Source organism: Mercurialis annua, linkage group LG6 (assembly GCF_937616625.2).
Source record: "Mercurialis annua linkage group LG6, ddMerAnnu1.2, whole genome shotgun sequence".
Classification (NCBI taxonomy): Eukaryota; Viridiplantae; Streptophyta; class Magnoliopsida; order Malpighiales; family Euphorbiaceae; genus Mercurialis; species Mercurialis annua.
In genome coordinates this window covers 5,473,933-5,495,748 of record NC_065575.1, presented here as the reverse complement: position 1 = coordinate 5,495,748, position 21,816 = coordinate 5,473,933, and the positions used below count along the sequence as shown (strand labels likewise).

Genomic DNA, 21,816 nt, shown 5'->3' with positions numbered 1-21,816 from the left:
TTTTTTGTGGTCCATTAAAACAATAACACACAAAAAAAACATGAATATTAGGAAAGAAAACAAATACTAATATATATTAATGATATAAATATTTTTAGGATTTTTATACAACTAACAAGAAAAAAATTAGCCAACAATAAGCTATAATTAAAATGGTAAGCTCTAAACTACCGTTTGTTAGGTCGTGAGTTTAATTCCTCGTATAAGTGACTTCTACAAGCGTTTTTCTTCTCCAATTAATTAACAAATAAAAAAAGAAAAAATTAAAAAATATTACAACAGAAAACAATTTTTAAAATATTAAAGAAACAAAAGTATTGAGTTTATAGAACTACTAAAAATATAAAAAACAATTACCACCTGGGATAATTGTCAGTGGAATTTTAATCTACTATTAAGAGCCAATTGCCTATATAAGAAAGGTTGATGGAAAGGATTGTTGATTTCAGTAATCTACCAAACCACTTTAGTTTGCGATCATTATGGCTCATAAAGTTCCATCATTTGGCGTTATGGCATCAACACTGGTAGGCATTAGGCCGCAATATGCACATAATTACACCCCACAGTCAGGTAGTTCTACTCCTGGAGTTCGATTTTCACAAATAAATGTTTTAGATCCCACCACCAAGATTGAATTTGAGAGATCGGGAATCAATCCCAACTTTTTTCACATTCGGTCTTGTTTTCTCAACAAGTACTGGTCATTTTGCAATGCAACCACAGACGACGTCATTTTGCTCTCCGGCCAAAAAAATGAAGATACGTCCCATTTTTCATGTACATTGTTCGAGCTAATTTTTGAGGAACAGCAAAGAATCTATTTCATCAGATCCGTTTTCAGAAGAAGGTTTCTCCACTTTAGTTTGAACGGCGGCATTTTGCGGCTAGGTCTTCGAACAGATACTCCGCCGACCCCAGATCCAAATAACGTTGATACTCAGGGGTGTCGTTTCAGATTGATGGAGTGGGATACGTTCGTAAAACTGCCCAAGTATGTAACATTCAGAGGACATAATAACAAGTTCCTCAAAGCGAATATGTATAGCATTTCAGCCTCAGCGGATGAAAGCAATAACAATGACACCGCCTTCGAGGTCATTGAGACGGGAGATGGACATGTCGAGTTACGGACTTCATTTAATGGCGAACATTGGTTTAACAGTAATCATCATAGAAATTTTATAAGTCCATTTCCATCTCAACCGGGTCCAAGATCATCGACTCGGTTTTGGCCGGTCAAAGTTAGTGGCAACGTAATTGCTCTTCGTAGCGCAAGCAATGAAAGATTCTGTAGACACCTTTCGCAGGGGCATTCGTATGTAGATTGCCTCAATGCTTCCGGAACCGCAATTAATTCAGACGCTAGATTAACAGTGGGCGAACCGGTTAATGCGAGGCGAATGTATGACGTTAGATATCACATGGATAACGCTCGGATATATGGTCAAAGAGCTGTCGTAGCAGGAACCGGCCGTGCTACTAACAGGGGACGAGAAGAAGCTATGCTAAGTGTCGACATTTCTTTTGAGGACCGTTCCTCTTACACTTTTACAAACAGCAGATCGTTAACGACAGGTATTTTCTTCACTCTTTTATAACTGAACCCAATTAACATGACTTGAGCTAACTCATGTTGTTGTTATCAACAGGTATTAGTACCACTATTACTGCTGGTTTTGGAAAAATAGCATCGTTGGAGGTAGGTATCGAGATATCATCTGAGCAAACTGTTTCAACGGAGTTAGGTAAAGAAGTATCGAGAACAATCACCTCAGGAACTTCATATTCAGTACCTGTACCGCCGATGAGCACAGTAATAGTTAATTATGTGGCAACAGAAGGGAAATGCGATATTCCTTTCTCATACACCCAGCGAGATCAGGATTCTATTAATGGAACTTTTCGTTATAGTAATAATGTGGATGGTGTTTATACTGGTGTCAATTATTTCCACTTCGACTATGACCAACCTCGGTTTAGAAGCCTGCAAGAAGAAGAGAATGTTGAATAATTAAGCAGCTGTTGTTTATCTTATGAGTGTGCTGTTTCTTTCTTATTGCTGGTTGTTTCATGTTCTGCTTTATTTCTTGTTGTTGTTATTAGTGCATGGCCTCTTTGGTGACTATGTACGTTATTGTTTTATTTCAATCTTCTATTATTCCGTACTACAGCTGAATTTCCTAATTAGTTTATTTTATTCTATCTTTTTCTCTGCATAAGAAAATGAACATAGTGTTGAATCTAACATCGCAATTGATGGAAACCGGAACCGTCGATAGTTTATCATCTTCAACAAATGATGGATTAAGAAACCTTGTAACAATTGTCCACATCTTATAAATATACTAACAGGTTGTCAAAATCACATATTAACAGGTTGTTAAACACATTTTTCTCATCTGGCCTTGCTCCATTAATTATGTTGATGCATTAGGAATATATGTTTTGCCTTCAATTCCTTATTACTTATCTAATATTCTCTTCTGAAATTCCAAAGTTGCTAGGCAGTACGTAGGCACTGATTTGGCTAACCTATAATACAACTAAACAAATTTCATATATTATAACAAAATAAATTCTGGATTTTAAAATATAAGAACTGGATCCTACCTTGAGGTCCTGATGAGGTATAAAACAAGCAAATATCAACCGGATAATGGAACATGAAGTAAACATAAAAGTGAAAGTCTTTGGTGGCGGTCACAGCATTTTGGCGCTGGAGTTTGGAATGCCAAACAGTGATATATGCGTATAATATAGTGAAAGGTGTAATCTATATTATTATATACTATAGATTATGCCTAAAGAATTTTATAAAAATTTAATAAACAATATATTTGAAATTTTTTAATTTTTTTGATAGTGTTTATATTTTATTTTTATATGAAGAGTTTTATAAATTTTAATACATAAACTATTAATAATTTAATACGATATGTTATGGAATATAAAAAAATTGTAGATTTAATTAATATTAGTAAGTTTATTAATTTAATAAATTGCAAGTTATAGAAATGAGTTTTTTTAATCAATCAGCAATTTTTTTATAGAGAAAGATGGGAGCTTAAACAACCAAGAAATATATTTTGAACTCGAAGTACTCATATTTAAAGAAAACTTTGCGAGACAATCGTCTATGAAATCAGACGGTCATCTGTAGCCTCCATATGATCGTCTTAAAGGTCGTCTAGAATTCGCATTTTCTCTTGATCACGCTGACGATCATCTAGTCATTCTAGATGAGCATCTACTAATTAAAACCCCCAAAACTAGTATTTTTTGACTAAAACGTTTAGGGATAGTTCCCAAATCAAACCCAAACTTCAATTATTCGTGAATACATATCATTATGTTGCTTACCGTCTAAAGCTGTCTACACGTTCACTTTGTAATTTCGACGGAATTTACATCACCTGCCAAACTCATACGTCACAAAAGTCAACCCTAATGCTTACCATCTCAAGCTGCCTAGCCATATCCGAACGGTTGAGCGTTCAACGTTAAGCATTTGATTCCTTTTTGTAGTGATTATTCTGATGATAAGGCTAGTACTAATTGAGGTCGAATTCTTTCTATCATGAGTGGAATGATAGGGTTGTGGAGACAAATTTTAATTTCATGGAGAAAATGTTTCATAAAGTGGTGTAGTGGTAGTTTAATAATTCTGCCAAAATTCAAGGTGTGTGATATGGACGGAAATTTATTGGAAACATGCCAACAATCGATACTCATGAGCTACGTTGCTTTTTGGCCAAATCTAATCGCATGGGCTTCCAAGGTGGCATTTTTATGATTTCAGTAGTTTTTTAGATTTTTTATTTTATTTTTTTTATACCAGGATTTTCGTTTTTCTTTAATATTGAATCATTCTTATGAGTTGTAGAACGGCCGTTTTTGATGTTAGTGTTGGTAAAAATACGCAAGCGTACGTATGCCAACTTGTAATACAGACTGTGAAGTCCGGATATCGTACCCACAAGGAAAGCTCTAAAGACAACCAGTTGAAAGACTCGATTTGAATAGCCGAAAAGACAAATATTGTTGTTGTAAAATTAAAAGACAGAACTTATCAATTATAATTTGAAGTAAGCAAAAACTGTAATTAAATTGGTGTTTAACAATGGTGAGAAAAGCAGGGATTATTAATCTTTGTTATGCTGTTTATTTAATTTGGATTATGGATTATATTGTTCTGATATGGTTCGGACTAATCGGAAGCACCTAAAATTCTCTCTCGAGCAATTGCAGGCAAAAACATAAAACTAATGAATAATAGGTTAATTACTCACTCTCGCACAATGATTAACCTAATTACTGATTAATTGAATGATTATGAAGTGAATCCTAAGAACACGTATTTGTTAATTCACTCTCGCACAATTAACTCCTACGTTCTTAACTATGTTGGTCTATTCCAATTTTACTCTCTCGAGCTAAAATTAGAACAATTGGCAAAGGCTAAGTGATCAATTCAGGCTAGGCATTAAGTACAATAATTAAGAACATATCAAGAACAAAAACCCATAATTCCGATTTAACTAAACAGACATAATTTGATTAATAATCCCCAACGATGGGTTTAGCTACACATAATCATAAAAATACTAAAAATAATCATTAAAGAATTCATGCTAAGATTGAATAAAATACTGAATATGACATTGATAATAATCGTACCTTGTTCGACAATAAACTAGTGATAATCGGTAACAAAATAATGAAGAAACGATGAATTCAATAATCGACTGATAAGAAAACTCTAATCTAGGGTTTATGTTTAATTAAAAATTAAGCGAACCCTCGTGCAATGTTACAAACTAGTATTTATACGGCTCCCGAAGCTAAAATCTGATATTAGGTCGAAATTGGTGAATACCCACAAGTGCCCTCGTGTTTGTGCAGTTTTCGGAATTGATTCAGGGGCATTTTTGTCCGTTTGGCGAACTTCTGCACAAGGTGTGCGAACGGGTACTGGAGTGTGCGATCGCACACTCCCTGAGATAGCCAAAATCCCATTTTCTCTTGATTTCTTCTGTAACTCCTTGGATTTGCTCGCACACTGATCTGTCATGGTGTGTGCGAGCGGGTTGGTGTGCGTTCGGGTTGGGCAGTGTGCGAACGCACACCTCCTGACTTGCCAAAACTTGATTTTTCTTCCAATCTTCAAATTAGCTCCTGTATCCTCCATTTATTAGCTCGCACACTGGTTTGTCATCAAGTGTGCGAGCGGGTTGCTCCTCACTTGGCCCCAAAATGACATTCTTTAACTTCAAATATCGCTTGTTCGCCCTCTTTGACCCCGGGACTTCTAGAAAACACCAAAAACGCTCCAAAAGTCGCCATATTTGCATTTTTCTCCTGAAACACTCAAAATGATAATAAGCCACTAATAACTTCAAAAACGACAACTAAAATGCAAATAATGACTCCGAAAACAACCTATAAATAGGAGTATTTCTACTCCCATCAAACATCCTCACACTTACCTTTTGCTTGTCCTCAAGCAAATACAAAATCATGCTACAGTGTCAAATGTCATCATTTGTCAGAATTAAAGAAATCAAAGTGTGTTAATCCTCCCTAAACAATGAACCAATCAAAATATGTTTTTGAACCAAGCAACAACAATGTGAAAAACATCAAACAACCAAGACAATTTCTACACATGATTTACCCGCACCGAGATTACTTTGATGAATTCCTTCAAACACGGTTTCAAAATCACATTGGTCAAACTGACAGTCCACGCAAGACAAAAACAATGGTCAAGAAACTTCAAGCAATTGAGCAACATCACACATTTGTATAGTAAAATCACCAAGTACTTCTCACTAGGTATTCTCTCGCACACAAGTGTTTACGGGTAATCACTGAAACTCTCATGCCAAAACATGCAATTCTACCATAAGTTTGCCAATAGTCCACAATTCCACTACCAATTAAATCAAATAAAAAGAATCAAAATGGACTTTTCATGGGTTGTAATGGGGTTTGGGTTAAGGTATGGTACGGATAAACAATTATGGGTAATGTGACTTGACAAACTAAACAAATAGCACAAGGAACAAACATTTAAAGTTTCAAGCTCAAACAAATTTTTAATCTCTTTTTCTTTACTTTTCATGCCTTAAGTTCACAATTTTTTTTTTTTCCTTTTCTCTCTTTTAAGCTTGATTTTTCTACTTTTTATTCGTTTTTTTTTTTTTTTTCAATTTTCATTTTTTTTTTTTTTAAACTTCACAAGGCATACTAATCATATAGCACAAGAGATAATCGTTAAACAACACGAGCTTAGGATGTTTACCATCCTCACACTAGTTCCTTTAATACTTATTCAATTTATCAAGTCAGAGGGTAGAAAGAGGTAAATGAGAATAGGTAAATGTGTTAATGTAGGTGTATCAAGAATAAGGCTAAGGCTCAACTTGGGTTATCTAGGGGAAATTGGGTAAGCTATTTAAAGTGGTCTAAAGAAATGGGTAATCCTAGGTGCCATTTATCATTTTCAATTTATTCAACCAATCATGCAATTTTACTACGGACACATGGCAAATTCTAGAGAATTAACATGCATTGACTCACACCACAACAAATGAGACATAAATAGTATGCTCGATACGGCTCAAAACCTCTCACAAATATGGGGTCAAAACTAGGTGATTTGTTACAAATACAAACTTGTTCAAATTGCTCAAAATTTTTGTTTTTCAGAAAATTGTTCCTGTCAAGATTTTCATGTCAAAATTTGCAATGATTAAAAGAAAGTCGAGCTTTTCAGAACACAAAATTTCATCCCAGTCCGGTTAAGTCATGTTAGCCAAAGGCTTTGTTATTTAAAAGTTTTTCACATTCCATTGTTTACAACAAAAACACAATTAACCAACCCATTGCAAAGGGAGAAAAACAACACAATTATTTCAAAAATTCTGACATGACATTACTGCAGCAATAATAACAAGGACAAAACGCAAAGTAAGCCTGAACATGTCTGTACTATCAGAATAACAAACATACACCCCACGGGTTCACCATATCAATACATAAACATAACAAAAACAAGGGAAATCCTAAAACAAACTACTGACATAAAAGAAATAAACACACAAACATAACAAAAACTAAGAGTTTTCTCCCCTCCCTCACACTAAAACATGCATTGTCCCCAATGCATCAAAAATAAATAAAGCATGAAAAACGGAAAATAGAGTGAAAGGGATAAAAAGAAAAACTCTAGATGTCCTCCGGTGGCGGTGGTGAGTAGACTGGCGGTTGTGCACTGGTGATCAACTTCGTTTCTAAACCAAAATGGTTTCTGGCCGCAGCTGTCTGAGGAGGAGAAGTGTTGCAGCGGTGGTGGTTGCGCACGGTGATGAGTGCGGTGGCGTTGGGAGCGCCGGCGACGGTGATGTTGAGCGGGCTGGTGTGGTGGTTAAGGTGGTGGTGAGGGAGAATTAGGGTTTGCTGAATTTTGAATTTGGGGGAATTAAATTTGGGTGATAATGAAGCCCGTCATTTTTAATCATAACGCTTATGTGGCATCCCTGAAGGTGACAGTGTGCGAACGGGTTCATAGGTGTGCGTTCGCACACTGTCACACCATAGTGTGCGAACGGGTTATAAAGTGTGCGTTCGCACACTATGGAATATCTGTAGAATTACTGCCATTTTCACCTACACCTGCACAACACCAAACACAACTACCAGGATCAATCTGCACTAACAAATAAACATGAAATGACAATAAAAACGACTCAATAAAAATATAAAAGTCTGAACTAACAAAATTAAAATTAACTACAGCATAAGATTAAACTAATCATGCAAGAAATATAAATGATTTGGAATGTAATCCAAATACCGCTTGTTTAAGGTCACTAGCGTTGACCGTGTGATACTTACTCAGTTCGGAGCATCGAGAGTGTAGCACTCTCGTCCTTCGTCCGTCAATGGACCTAAGTACGGTTTGCACCGCTGACCATTGACTTTGAAAATCTCTCCGCTTGCGTTTTCTAGCTCAATTGCACCATGCTCAGCTACGTGTCGCACTTTGAAAGGTCCGCTCCATCTCGACTTCAGTTTACCAGGAAATAGACGCAGCCGAGAATTATACAGTAGCACATGACTGCCTTCTGTAAACTTCTTTGGCACAATATGAGCATCGTGCCATTTCTTGGTCTTTTCCTTGTATAACTTCGCATTCTCATACGCTGACAAGCGAAACTCATCAAGCTCATTTAGCTGCAGAAGGCGCTTTTGCTTCGAAAGCCTTGAGTCAAAATTAAGCTCCTTAATAGCCCGGTATGCGCGATGCTCAAGCTCCAGAGGCAAATGACATGCCTTTCCATAGACCAGTCTGTAAGGGGACATGCCGGTTGGCGTTTTAAATGCCGTTCGATATGCCCATAGCGCATCACCCAGCTTCTGAGACCAGTCTTTACGAGAACCATTGACTGTCTTTTCAAGGATGCGCTTCAACTCTCTGTTGGACACCTCGACCTGTCCACTTGTCTGGGGGTGATATGGGGTTGCCACTCTATGATAAACGTTGTATTTCTTCATCAGTGCGGTAAAGTGCCGATTGCAGAAATGTGAACCCCCATCACTGATGATCGCCCGTGGTACCCCAAATCGATTTATCAACTTCTTCAAGAATGCTATGACCACCTTTCCATCATTAGTAGGTAAAGCAGCTGCTTCCACCCATTTCGACACATAGTCGACACACACCAGGATGTAGAGGTTGCCACAAGACATAGGGAACGGTCCCATGAAGTCGATACCCCAGACGTCAAAAATCTCCACCTCCTGAATGGAAGAGAGAGGCATCTCATCGCGCCTAGAAATATTGCCTGTCCGCTGGCATCTGTCACAGTGCTGCACAAAGTCTCTCACATCTCTATACAATGTAGGCCAGTAAAAGCCACTTTCTAGTACCCGTGCTGTTGTCCTTCCCGAAGCATAGTGACCCCCATAATCTGAAGAATGACACTGAGTCATAATAGCCAACATTTCTTCCTCTGCGACACACCTCCGGATCATTTCATCTGCACAAACTCGGAATAGATATGGCTCATCCCACAAATAGCGCTTAACATCAGAGAGGAATTTCTTGCGCTGGTGACTGCTCATGTCAGGAGGCATAATGTCCGCTGAGAGATAGTTGGCAAAGTCTGCATACCATGGATTCATCGTCTCCTTAATGAGCATAAGTGCCTCATCAGGAAACCGCTCATTTATGACTTCGCCTTCTATCACTGGCTCGGGCACCTCTAACCGCGACAAGTGGTCTGCTACCACATTCTCCGTGCCCTTCTTGTCTCTGATCTCCAGATCAAACTCTTGCAGGAGCAAGACCCTCCGAATCAATCTAGGCTTTGCATCTTGCTTGGCAAAAAGGTATCGCAGCGCAGCATGATCAGTATAAATGATAACCTTTGAGCCAAGTAGATACTGCCTAAATTTATCCAGTGAAAACACTACCGCTAGCATTTCCTTCTCCGTGGTAGTGTAGTTCAGCTGAGCTCCTGTTAAAGTGCGACTCGCATAATAGATGACATGTAGCTTCTTGTCCTTCCTCTGCCCCAGAATGCTTCCCAACGCCTGATCGCTCGCGTCGCACATGATCTCAAAGGGCAGATCCCAATCCGGACTAGAGATGACTGGGGCAGTGACCAGTGCTTCCTTTAACCTGAGAAAAGAAGCTAAACAGGCATCAGTAAACAAAAAGGGCGCGTCCTTGACAAGTAATGTAGTCAAAGGACGCGCTATGGAAGAAAAGTCCTTGATGAATCTGCGATAAAAACCTGCGTGCCCGAGAAAGGCACGGACTCCCTTCACTGTGACTGGAGGTGGTAGCTTCTCAATCACCTCTGTCTTTGCCCTGTCAACCTCAATACCTTCTCTAGATATCTTGTGCCCTAAAACAATGCCTTCTTCCACCATGAAGTGGCATTTTTCCCAATTCAGCACTAGATTTGTTTCCTCGCATCTCTGCAGGACCCGGTCTAAATTACGAAGACAACACTCGAAGGAGTCTCCAAAGACTGAAAAGTCGTCCATGAATACCTCCATGATGTCTTCGATCATATCATTAAAGATCGAAGTCATGCACCTCTGAAACGTAGCAGGCGCATTGCAAAGGCCGAACGGCATGCGGCGGTAGGCGAAAGTGCCATATGGACAAGTAAAGGTAGTCTTCTCTTGGTCCTCTGGGAAGATAATGATCTGATTGTACCCAGAGTAACCATCCAGAAAACAGTAAAACGCATGTCCTGCCACTCGCTCTAGCATCTGATCAATAAAAGGAAGCGGGAAGTGATCCTTCCTAGTTTCAGCATTCAGCTTCCTGTAGTCAATGCACACTCGCCACCCAGTAACCGTGCGAGTAGAAATCTGTTCCCCTTTCTCATTCTCTACAACTGTCATCCCGCCTTTCTTCGGCACACACTGAATTGGGCTCACCCATGAACTATCAGAGATGGGATAGATGATGCCCGCATCAAGTAGCTTCACAATCTCCTTGTGAACCACCTCCTTCATGTTAGGGTTCAGCCGTCTCTGTCTCTGCGCAGATGCCTTAGACTCATCCTCTAAATGAATCCGATGCATCACTACTGAAGGGCTGATCCCTCTGATATCTGAGATCTGCCACCCAATAGCCAAGATACGTCCCTTGACTACCTCAATGACCCTCTGCTCTTGCTTCTTGGTGAGCTTGTTGCTGATGATAATAGGCAAAGTGCCATCAGTTCCCAAGAAAGCATATCGCAAGTGTGCAGGCAAAGTCTTGAGCTCCACTTTTGGTGGCTTCTCTGAGGAGGGAGGAGTGATGTGCTTGCTTTTCAACAGTGGTTCGAGTACTGGTTCCTCTAAGTACTCCTCCCTTTCATTCGGCATAGACTGCAGGATGGCATTGTTTTCTGCCAGTTGTTCTTCCACTAACTCATCCACCATGTCTACCCGCATGCATTCACCTCCAGAATTGGGATGGCGTGTGATCTTTCTCATGTCAAACTCAACGCTCTCATCCCCAATTCTCAGAGTCAGCTTTCCATCATGAACATCGATAAGAGCTCTGCCAGTGTTCATGAATGGTCGCCCCAATATCATCGGGCACTCCTTGTCCGCTGCGTAGTCAAGGACAACAAAATCCACAGGGAATATGAATTTGTTGACCTTCACTAGGACATCCTCCACAATCCCATGTGGCTTTTTCAGAGAGTGATCCGCTAGCTGCAACATCATCGGCGTAGCCTGTACCTGTTGATCACCAAACATACTACGAAAAAGGGATAAGGGCATCAAATTAATACTAGCACCTAAATCGCAAAGGCAATTAACAGACTGCATGTTACCGATAGTACAAGGGATAGTGAAACTTCCTGGATCCTTAAGCTTGGTCGGTAGACTGCTCAATATGATTGAGCTGCAGTTTTCTGTCATTGGTACTGGTCCCTCTGCATCCCAACTCCGCTTGTTGGTGATGATCTCCTTGAGAAACTTTGCATAGTGCGGCATCTCTCTCAATGCGTCTGCTAGACTGATGTTAATCTGTAGCTTCTTGAAAGTTTCAAGAAATTTGTGAAACTTCCAAGTGTCCTGCGGCTTCTTCACTCTGTGTGGGAATGGCACCTTTGGCACAAAAGGAGGTGGTGGAGGTGGTTTAGCAACTACCTTTTCAGGCTCGCCACCCTCACACTGTTCCTTTTCCGCCTCAACTGTAGCACGTCCTGCATATGGATCATCCAGTGCTTTCCCACTTCTCAACTCAATAGCCTTGAGATGCTCTCTGGGGTTTTCCTCAGTAGTGGATGGTAAACCCCCCTGACTTCTGCTTTGCAGTGCTTTAGCCATCTGCTGATTCTGCACCTCAAGGTTATGAATTGTAGCAGCATGATTTTTAAATGTTTGCTGCGTCTCGGCATCCTTCTTCATCATCATCTCCATCAATTTATCAAACTTGCTGTGGAGAGACTCGCCTTGCTCTCTTTGTTGGAAGCCAGGAGGATGCTGCGGTCGGTTGTTCTGATGTTGGAAATTCCCTTGATTCTGAAAGTTCCCTTGATTCTGGTAGTTGCCCTGATTGTGTTGTGGCCTCTGTCCGCCCTGAAAGCTCGGACCTGCCTGATTGTTGGCATTACCCCCATTGTCCTTCCATGAGAAATTCGGGTGATTCCTCCATCCTGGGTTGTAAGTTGAAGCGTATGGATCATTGCCCTGTCTTTGCCCTCCCACAAAATTAACTTGTTCATTGTTAGGCTGACCCCATACAGAACATTCATTCGACATATGACCATGCTCCCCACATACCTCGCAGTTACTCTGAATGGCAGCTACACTGTTAATATTAACTCCTGCAGCCTGCCGTGTAAGAAAATCCACTTGATTTTGCAATGCTGCAGTCTTCGATTTTAAAGCCTCCATTGCAGAATCAGCAGTAACTGACATAACTCCTCTCTGCGCAGGTGCCTTCGCCCTTTCAGATGGCCAAAAACAGCCATTTACTGCCATCTCATCTAACAGATCGAATGCTTCATCCGCCGTTTTTCTCATCAGAGACCCTCCTGCGCCTGCGTCAATCGTGCTTCTCCCCAGTTCAGTTGCTCCATTGTAAAAGGTTTGGATCAGATTCTCCCGAGTGATGTTATGATGCGGAACTTGCCTCTGCATCTCCTTATAGCGCTCCCACGCTTCATGAACTGATTCCCCATCAAGTTGCTGATAGAGCATAATATCCCTGGTCAGCTTTGCAGTCTTTGCCATGGAGAAATACTTGTGCAAGAACGCTTTCGCCAGATCGGACCAAGTATTAATGCCTGCGCTAGGTAGAGCGTGAAGCCATTGTTTTGCCTTATCCCTCAGAGAAAATGGGAACAGGCGAAGCCATACCTCGTCGTCAGTCATGTTGTTCATCTTGAATGTGCTACATACTTCCAAGAAGTTTGCAAGATGTGCGTTAGGATCTTCCCTAGGCAGCCCATAGAACTGGCAGTTATCCTTCAACAGCTGAATGACACTCGTCTTGATCTCATAATGGGTAGTCGGCACAGGATGTGCAAAATAGCCATGGGTGTTGTTTCCCACATTTGGCTGAAATATTTTCATCAGTGTTTTCACTCGAGGCCCTTCATTGTTCTGTCCCTGAGCATTCTGCGGATTCAGCTGATTTTGATTCTGCGGGATCACTCGATTATCACCCGCATTGTTGAATCCAGGAGGAGCATCGTTTTCGTTCTCCATGTTGAGATTCCTTTGAGTTGAGTGTGTTGCTTTTCTGACACTTCGCTCAAAGGTAGTGAGGTCTTGTATACACTAAGAGAAGGGTACCTGAAACAACAAAATCAACAAACCACACGCGTAAAACAAGAAAAATAAAGACTAAAACAAGCCAAGCAATCCCAACTTAGTTGTTAAAGAAAAACTATCCCCGGCAACGGCGCCAAAAACTTGTTGGTAAAAATACGTGATAAGTGTATATTTTACGTTATTTAGAGGTCATTTATTTACTAGTTTTTAGTATTTTATGATGTAAAATATACGCTTATTTAGTTAATTTCGCTTATTTGATAAATTATTTGTAGAATGTAAATATTTAATGTTTCTTGAGTTTTTAGGAATAAAACAGAGTTAAAATGCAAAAATAGTCAGAGCCAGAAGGATTCGAGCTGAGTTCAAGAAAGCCAACCAAGTTTCGGGTCAAACCGAGTCAAACCGAACCGAACCAGAAAAAAACCCACAAACAGCAGCTCAGCCGGCCCACGACAATGAGCCGGCCAAGGGCCGGCTGATCACTGCTTCTTGGGGATCATTTCGATTCTTGTAGAATCGCAAGGGGATTCTTGACCGATTCACTCATACACCTTCCATAAGCCACATATATTGTGTTCACACTCAAAGAGATCTTTTCTTGGCTTGCACTCAAAGTATGAATCAAGAAGATATCTAATCAAGCTATCTTTGGAAACGAGATAAGTGAATCATGATTCACTCAAGACGCTTATGGAAGAATTTTCTCCCTACTCCGCTCTACATGGAAAGAAGATATTCAATGCTTGATCATCACTCCAACTCCATGATATGAAGAGGGATTCTTGGCTTGAGCTCCACTCCTAGCACCTCTATAAATAGCTTGCATTTGTGTAGAGAAAAATCTATCTTTTAGAGATCAAACACATCTTTTATTTATTTTAGTTTATATCTAGATCATAGACACCGCCATTAAAGGTAGTCTATTGTAGTATTATTTCTACTCAATCCTTTGGGATTATTACGCAAAACATATTGGAATTCCGGAGTCAAGGTACAACATTATTGAGAGATCAATTACCGTTGTGTTCTTATTAATCATGAATTCCATATATGTCATTGTTGAATTTCCTTTATTGATGAGTAGCTAAACCCATTTTCGGGGATTATTAATTGGACTTATGTTTACTTAATCATATCGGGATATTGGATTGTTATTAAAATAATGTGTTAATTAATGCTCATAATGCTTGGATTTTTTGGCCAATTCATTCACTGCCCTATGTTTTAATTATGACTTGAGAGAGCTTAATTGAAATAGATCAGTTAATTAACAATGTATGAATTAATAACACGAGAGTGAGTTAATGAATACGTGTTCTTGAGGTTTGCTTAATAAATATCATTTAATCATTTGATTCGGTATTTTATAACACGAGAGTGAGTAATTTGCCTATTAATTGGTTATTTGTATATTTTTATCTATAGCGGCTTGAGAGAGAGTTATAGATGCATTAGACTAGCCTGAACCATAAATTGATAACATAATCCATATATCCCATGAGATTAATGACATAAAGAAAATTAATAATCTCTGATCTTCCTTATTATTGTTTAAATCCATTTTTATTCAAAGCTTAATTTTATTCTAAATTAAATCTGCTAAATTCTATTTTATTAATTTCAAATCACTTCAACCAAACTATCTTTTTGGCTATCCAAATTGAGTATCATAATTGGGTGTATTTAGTTGCTTTCCTTGTGGGTACGATATCTGGACTTCACAGTCTATATTACGAGTTGACACTGTGCACTTGCAGCAATTATCTCAACAAGTTTTTGGCGCCGTTGCCGGGGAAAGCATATATTTAACATCTAAGTTAGGATAGCTCGGCTTGTTTTAGTCTTTTATTTTCTTGTTTTACGCGTGGTATTTTGTTGTTTTTGTTGTTTCAGGTACCCTTCTCATAGGGTATGCATAATGCACGACGCAAAGGATTACCTCTAGAACCTTTTCAACAAAATCTCACTACCTTTGAGCGAAGTGTCCGAAAATCAGCTCAAAGGAATCTGAATATGGCAGACGATGACGCTATTCCACCTGGTTTCAATCATGTGGTGGATAATAGAGTTGTCCCACAAAATCAGCAGAATCCACAGGGAGAGAATAATGGCGGGCAGAGAGTGCGAACATTGATGGAGTTCTTTCAGCCAACTGTGGGAAATACTACTCATGGTTATTTTGCACATCCTGTGCAGGCCAACCACTATGAGATCAAGACAAGTGTCATTCAGCTGATAGAAGCACGCTGTCAATTTTATGGGCTACCTAGTGAAGATCCAAATCAGCACATCTTTGATTTTTTAGAGGTGTGCGGTACGTTTAAGCTCAGCAACATGACAGAAGATGAAGTTTGGCTGCGCTTATTCCCATTTTCTCTGAGGGATAAAGCGAAGAGTTGGATCCATGCTCTGCCTAGAGTGGGCATTAACAGATGGTCAGATTTGGCCAAGGCATTTTTGAACAAATACTTTCCCATGGCGAAGACCGCAAAGCTGACAAGAGATATCATGCTTTATCAGCAACTGGATGGAGAATCAGTGTGTGACGCGTGGGAGCGGTACAAGGAAATGCAGAGAAAGGTTCCTCATCATCATATCACTCGAGAAACCTTGATCCAAAATTTCTACAATGGATCAAATGATCAGACCAGGAGTATTATTGATACAGCCGCAGGAGGGTCTTTGATGAGGAAGACCTCTGACGCGGCATTTGAGTTGTTAGATGAGTTGGCGGTGAACAACTGTTCTTGGCCAACCGAGAGGGCCAAAGCACCAGTGCAAAGAGGCGTTATGGCAGTTAATACTGACCCAGTTATGGAGACTCTGAAATCAATAATACCAGCACTGCAAGACTTTCTCACAAGACAAGCTTCATCAACCAACATTAATAGTGTGGCTGCAATTCAGAATAGCTGTGAGGTTTGTGGAGATCCTAACCATGTAGCGAGTGAATGCTATGTGATGTCACAGCCGTTCAACGAGCAAATCAACTACATGGGAGGACAGAGTCCAGGAAATAATCCTTATGGTGCTACTTACAATCCAGGATGGAGAAATCACCCAAATTTCTCATGGAAAGATAATGGAAACCATACCCACAATCAGGCATGCCCTAGTTTTCAAGGAGAACAGAAACCACAGCATAATCAGGGTAACTTCCAGAATCAGGGAAATTTTTACCATCAGAACAATAGGCCACAACATCCACCTGGTTTCCAGCCTAATGAACATGGAGAGTCTCTACACAACAAAATTGACAAATTGATGGAGTTGATGCTAAAGAAGGATGCAGAGACTCAACAAGCATTCAAGAATCATGCTGCTACTATTCATAACCAAGAATTGCAAATACAGCAGATAGCTAAAGCACTCCAAAACGGAAATCAAAGGGGTTTACCGTCCACTACTGAGGCAAATCCAAGAGAGCAAGTCAAGGCGATAACACTAAGGAGTTCAAAAGTGTTGCCTGAAGCTCATGCAAAGAAGGTTATATTAGAGGCAGAAAAGGAGCAACGTGGGGAAAATGAACCTGAAAAGGTAATCACTAAGCCTACTCCACTACCTCCATATGTACCAAAAATACCATTCCCACAGAAATTGAAGTGGCCGAAAGACACTTGGAAGTTTCATCAGTTCTTAGAAACTTTCAAGAAGCTACAAATCAACATCAGCCTGATAAATGTACTTAAAAAGATGCCGCATTATGCCAAGTTTTTAAAGGACATCCTCATGAACAAGAGGAGTTGGGATGAGAATACGGTTCCATTTACTGAAAATTGCAGCTCAATCAGCTTGAGCAAATTACCAACGAAGCTCGAAGATCCAGGGAGTTTTACTATTCCTTGTACTATTGGTTATTTGCAAAGTACTAATTGTCTTTGTGATTTGGGTGCCAGTATAAATTTAATGTCTCTATCTTTGTTTAGGCAACTACTTGGTGACCAACAGGTTAAGACCACCCCAATGATGCTGCAGTTGGCTGACCATTCGGTCAAGAAGCCATATGGGATCGTGGAAAACGTATTAGTTAAGGTCGACAAATTCATATTTCCAGTGGATTTTGTCGTCCTTGACTATGAGATTGACAAAGAATGCCCATTGATCCTTGGACGCCCATTTATGAACACAAGCAGAGCACTCATTGATGTGAATGCGGGCAAGCTGACTCTGCGAATAGAGGAAGAAAGCGTGGAGTTTGAAATGAAGAAGAGCGAACAATGCTTGAGCAATGAAGAAAAATGCATGAGGGTTGACTATGTTGAGGGAAGCGGGCATGAAAACAAGAGGGAAGTTATGTACTTGTCCATTCCTGAGATATTCCGAGAAATCGAGCCATCAAGCAAAGAGGGAACAATGTGCGAGCCATTATGTCATAAACCTGCGCAGTCAGTAGAGAAGCGGGCACCTGCGAAACTTCCACCTCCTGCAAAGCCACGAAAGCGTAAACCCAAAAAATGGGCAGGGTGGAAGTTGAGACTCAGTCACAAGACTAATGACATAGGACCATTGCAGCCAGAAAACCTTAGTGATGGTAAGTTTGTTATGTTAAATACTTCTCAAGGATCTTGTGCAGGCAAGCTTATATCAAAATGGAGTGGACCATTCAAACTTCGGCGCAACATTGGTCCAGAAGTGGTGGAATTGGAGAGCGCGAATGGAGATAATTTTAAGGTTCTTGGACAATGGTGTAAACCGTGTCTTAGAACTTTTATTGATCAAGGACATGAGCGAGTTGCTCTAGTTGATCCTCCATGATTCTATTACCATACGGTCAAGCTAATGACCATAAACAAGCACGATTTGGGAGAAATTCCAAATTGTTCATTTTTTTTCTCATGCTTTAAATAGTCAGTCTAAATTTTCATCCATTTCTGTTTATTTTTATTTTATGTAGTACTTTTCACTTTATTTTGTTTTTCTTCTAATTATAACATGTTGTCTTTAGCTTTTATTTGTGATCCAGCCACCGCCATGTGCTCAAAAGAAGGCATTGTTATCAGTCAAAAGCGGATAGCAGCTTTGTGGAAATTTCGCTGCAATCCTAAAAAGGGAAGAATTTTTATTATTCTTCTTCTTTTCGTGCACTTTTTCATACATTGAGGACAATGCATTATTTTAAAGTGGGGGGTGGGGAAAGAAGAAAAATAATAAAAAAATAAAAAAAAATAGATTATATTAATAAATAGTGTGAGGAGTGCTCTTATTTTTTAAAATTTTAACTTGTCATTTTAATGTTTTAGGCGTAATTTTGAAATTTTGTCATTAAAGGTTATCTCCCGGTCAATGAATGTCTTGAATACATTTTCTAGTTTAAACAATTAAATGTTGATGCTTGCCTAATGAAATGCAATTTGTATGACATGTTTTGATGAGATTATGGTGAATTCTGATGGTTGGTTGTGTAATCTTGAACATGATCAAAGTTACCTAATGCGGATGCATGATATGCGTTAAAATTGGTCAATTTTGAAAATCTTGGGCATGATTGACATGATTTCATAGGAATCAAGTATGTGGCATTAAATCACCCTCTTTTGAGCGTTTGAGCCTTATTATTTGTTTGAGAGTGTTGATTATATGCGGAATTCCTAGAACTTGCTCGGTGTCTGTTCGAGACTATACGGCTGAGTTTTTGACAACTAAATGACTATGGCATTAGGATTACACCATTCTTTTAGACCACTTTCAAAATCCTACCCTTTTTACCCTTAGTTTACACCCCTTGAGCCTTAGCCATTTCTTTGATTTTTACCACATTTCAACCATTTACCCTTTCACAATTCACCTCTTTGAACACCCCAATTTGACTTGGTCAACTTAAGTTGAGAAAATAAACGTGAATCTAGCTTGACGAAGAAAAAGAAACTGTGAACAAGTGTTGAAAAAGAAAATAAATGCCTTAAAAGAAAAGAAAAAGAAACAAGAATGAATAACAAAGAAAAATAAAATCAATAAAAATTAGCAAAAGAAAATAAATAAAGAAAGGCAAATAAAAGAAAGAAAAGTTCACTTGTGCGAAAAATTCCGAGCTAGTTCATTACTTACACTTCATAGAAAATGTTGATTTTCAAGTCAAGTTGTAGCCAAAAATATCCAAATTCTCCTACCCCGACCCTTAGCCAACTTACAACCCATTCAAAGTCCATATAATAGTTGTCATTTACCGAGCTAAATAGTGGAGTCCGGGACTAAGAGCAAGCTTATGGCGAATTTGCATGTTTAGTGAGCTTCATTTTCACACCCGAAACACTTGAGTATTAGAGTGATATCTTGTGAGAAATTATGCTTATGCTTGATGCTTATGAATGAAATGTCATAACTTGCCCATCGATTATTAGACTAATTGATCGCATGTCCCGCAAATGATTGTAACTTTGTGATTGTCTTGAGTTAACATGATTCCAATTCAAAAGGATTCTCAAGGTCATCAGAATAAGTCATTATAATTGCATTCCTCATTTGTTTGCATCTCTTTTAGTTGTTGACATTAGACGATTGCATTCGTGATTTTCATTGGTCGGGAGTAACGTTGTTGACAATTGTTCAAAATTTCGTAGGTAGTTAGATTTGTGTTTTTGAATAAATCATACTCTTGCTTGAGGACAAGCAAGGTATTAGTGTGAGGAGGTTTGATAAGTGTATATTTTACGTTATTTAGAGGTCATTTATTTACTAGTTTTTAGTATTTTATGATGTAAAATATACGCTTATTTAGTTAATTTCGCTTATTTGATAAATTATTTGTAGAATGTAAATATTTAATGTTTCTTGAGTTTTTAGGAATAAAACAGAGTTAAAATGCAAAAATAGTCAGAGCCAGAAGGATTCGAGCTGAGTTCAAGAAAGCCAACCAAGTTTCGGGTCAAACCGAGTCAAACCGAACCGAACCAGAAAAAAACCCACAAACAGCAGCTCAGCCGGCCCACGACAATGAGCCGGCCAAGGGCCGGCTGATCACTGCTTCTTGGGGATCATTTCGATTCTTGTAGAATCGCAAGGGGATTCTTGACCGATTCACTCATACACCTTCCATAAGCCACATATATTGTGTTCACACTCAAAGAGATCTTTTCTTGGCTTGCACTCAAAGTATGAATCAAGAAGATATCTAATCAAGCTATCTTTGGAAACGAGATAAGTGAATCATGATTCACTCAAGACGCTTATGGAAGAATTTTCTCCCTACTCCGCTCTACATGGAAAGAAGATATTCAATGCTTGATCATCACTCCAACTCCATGATATGAAGAGGGATTCTTGGCTTGAGCTCCACTCCTAGCACCTCTATAAATAGCTTGCATTTGTGTAGAGAAAAATCTATCTTTTAGAGATCAAACACATCTTTTATTTATTTTAGTTTATATCTAGATCATAGACACCGCCATTAAAGGTAGTCTATTGTAGTATTATTTCTACTCAATCCTTTGGGATTATTACGCAAAACATATTGGAATTCCGGAGTCAAGGTACAACATTATTGAGAGATCAATTACCGTTGTGTTCTTATTAATCATGAATTCCATATATGTCATTGTTGAATTTCCTTTATTGATGAGTAGCTAAACCCATTTTCGGGGATTATTAATTGGACTTATGTTTACTTAATCATATCGGGATATTGGATTGTTATTAAAATAATGTGTTAATTAATGCTCATAATGCTTGGATTTTTTGGCCAATTCATTCACTGCCCTATGTTTTAATTATGACTTGAGAGAGCTTAATTGAAATAGATCAGTTAATTAACAATGTATGAATTAATAACACGAGAGTGAGTTAATGAATACGTGTTCTTGAGGTTTGCTTAATAAATATCATTTAATCATTTGATTCGGTATTTTATAACACGAGAGTGAGTAATTTGCCTATTAATTGGTTATTTGTATATTTTTATCTATAGCGGCTTGAGAGAGAGTTATAGATGCATTAGACTAGCCTGAACCATAAATTGATAACATAATCCATATATCCCATGAGATTAATGACATAAAGAAAATTAATAATCCCTGATCTTCCTTATTATTGTTTAAATCCATTTTTATTCAAAGCTTAATTTTATTCTAAATTAAATCTGCTAAATTCTATTTTATTAATTTCAAATCACTTCAACCAAACTATCTTTTTGGCTATCCAAATTGAGTATCATAATTGGGTGTATTTAGTTGCTTTCCTTGTGGGTACGATATCTGGACTTCACAGTCTATATTACGAGTTGACACTGTGCACTTGCAGCAATTATCTCAACAATACGCAAGCGTACGTATGCCAACTTGTAATACAGACTGTGAAGTCCGGATATCGTACCCACAAGGAAAGCTCTAAAGACAACCAGTTGAAAGACTCGATTTGAATAGCCGAAAAGACAAATATTGTTGTTGTAAAATTAAAAGACAGAACTTATCAATTATAATTTGAAGTAAGCAAAAACTGTAATTAAATTGGTGTTTAACAATGGTGAGAAAAGCAGGGATTATTAATCTTTGTTATGCTGTTTATTTAATTTGG

The 21,816-nt window shown here is 38.7% G+C and overlaps 1 protein-coding gene and 1 non-coding gene across 2 annotated transcripts; one reads left to right on the top strand and one right to left on the bottom strand.

Annotated features, from left to right (window-relative positions):
* The first annotated feature begins 428 nt into the window (after positions 1 to 428).
* LOC126686396 (uncharacterized) lies at positions 429 to 2,171 on the top strand. Its single transcript, XM_050380437.1, has 2 exons — positions 429 to 1,578; positions 1,653 to 2,171. The coding sequence occupies exons 1-2, from the start codon at positions 483 to 485 to the stop codon at positions 2,012 to 2,014; spliced, it is 1,458 nt and encodes a 485-aa protein (XP_050236394.1). The 5' UTR covers positions 429 to 482; the 3' UTR covers positions 2,015 to 2,171.
* A 13,630-nt stretch (positions 2,172 to 15,801) lies between these two features.
* Positions 15,802 to 15,908, bottom strand: LOC126654205 (small nucleolar RNA R71). The gene has a single exon (XR_007632461.1). It is a non-coding gene; the product is annotated as a small nucleolar RNA R71 (small nucleolar RNA).
* Positions 15,909 to 21,816: the final 5,908 nt, after the last annotated feature.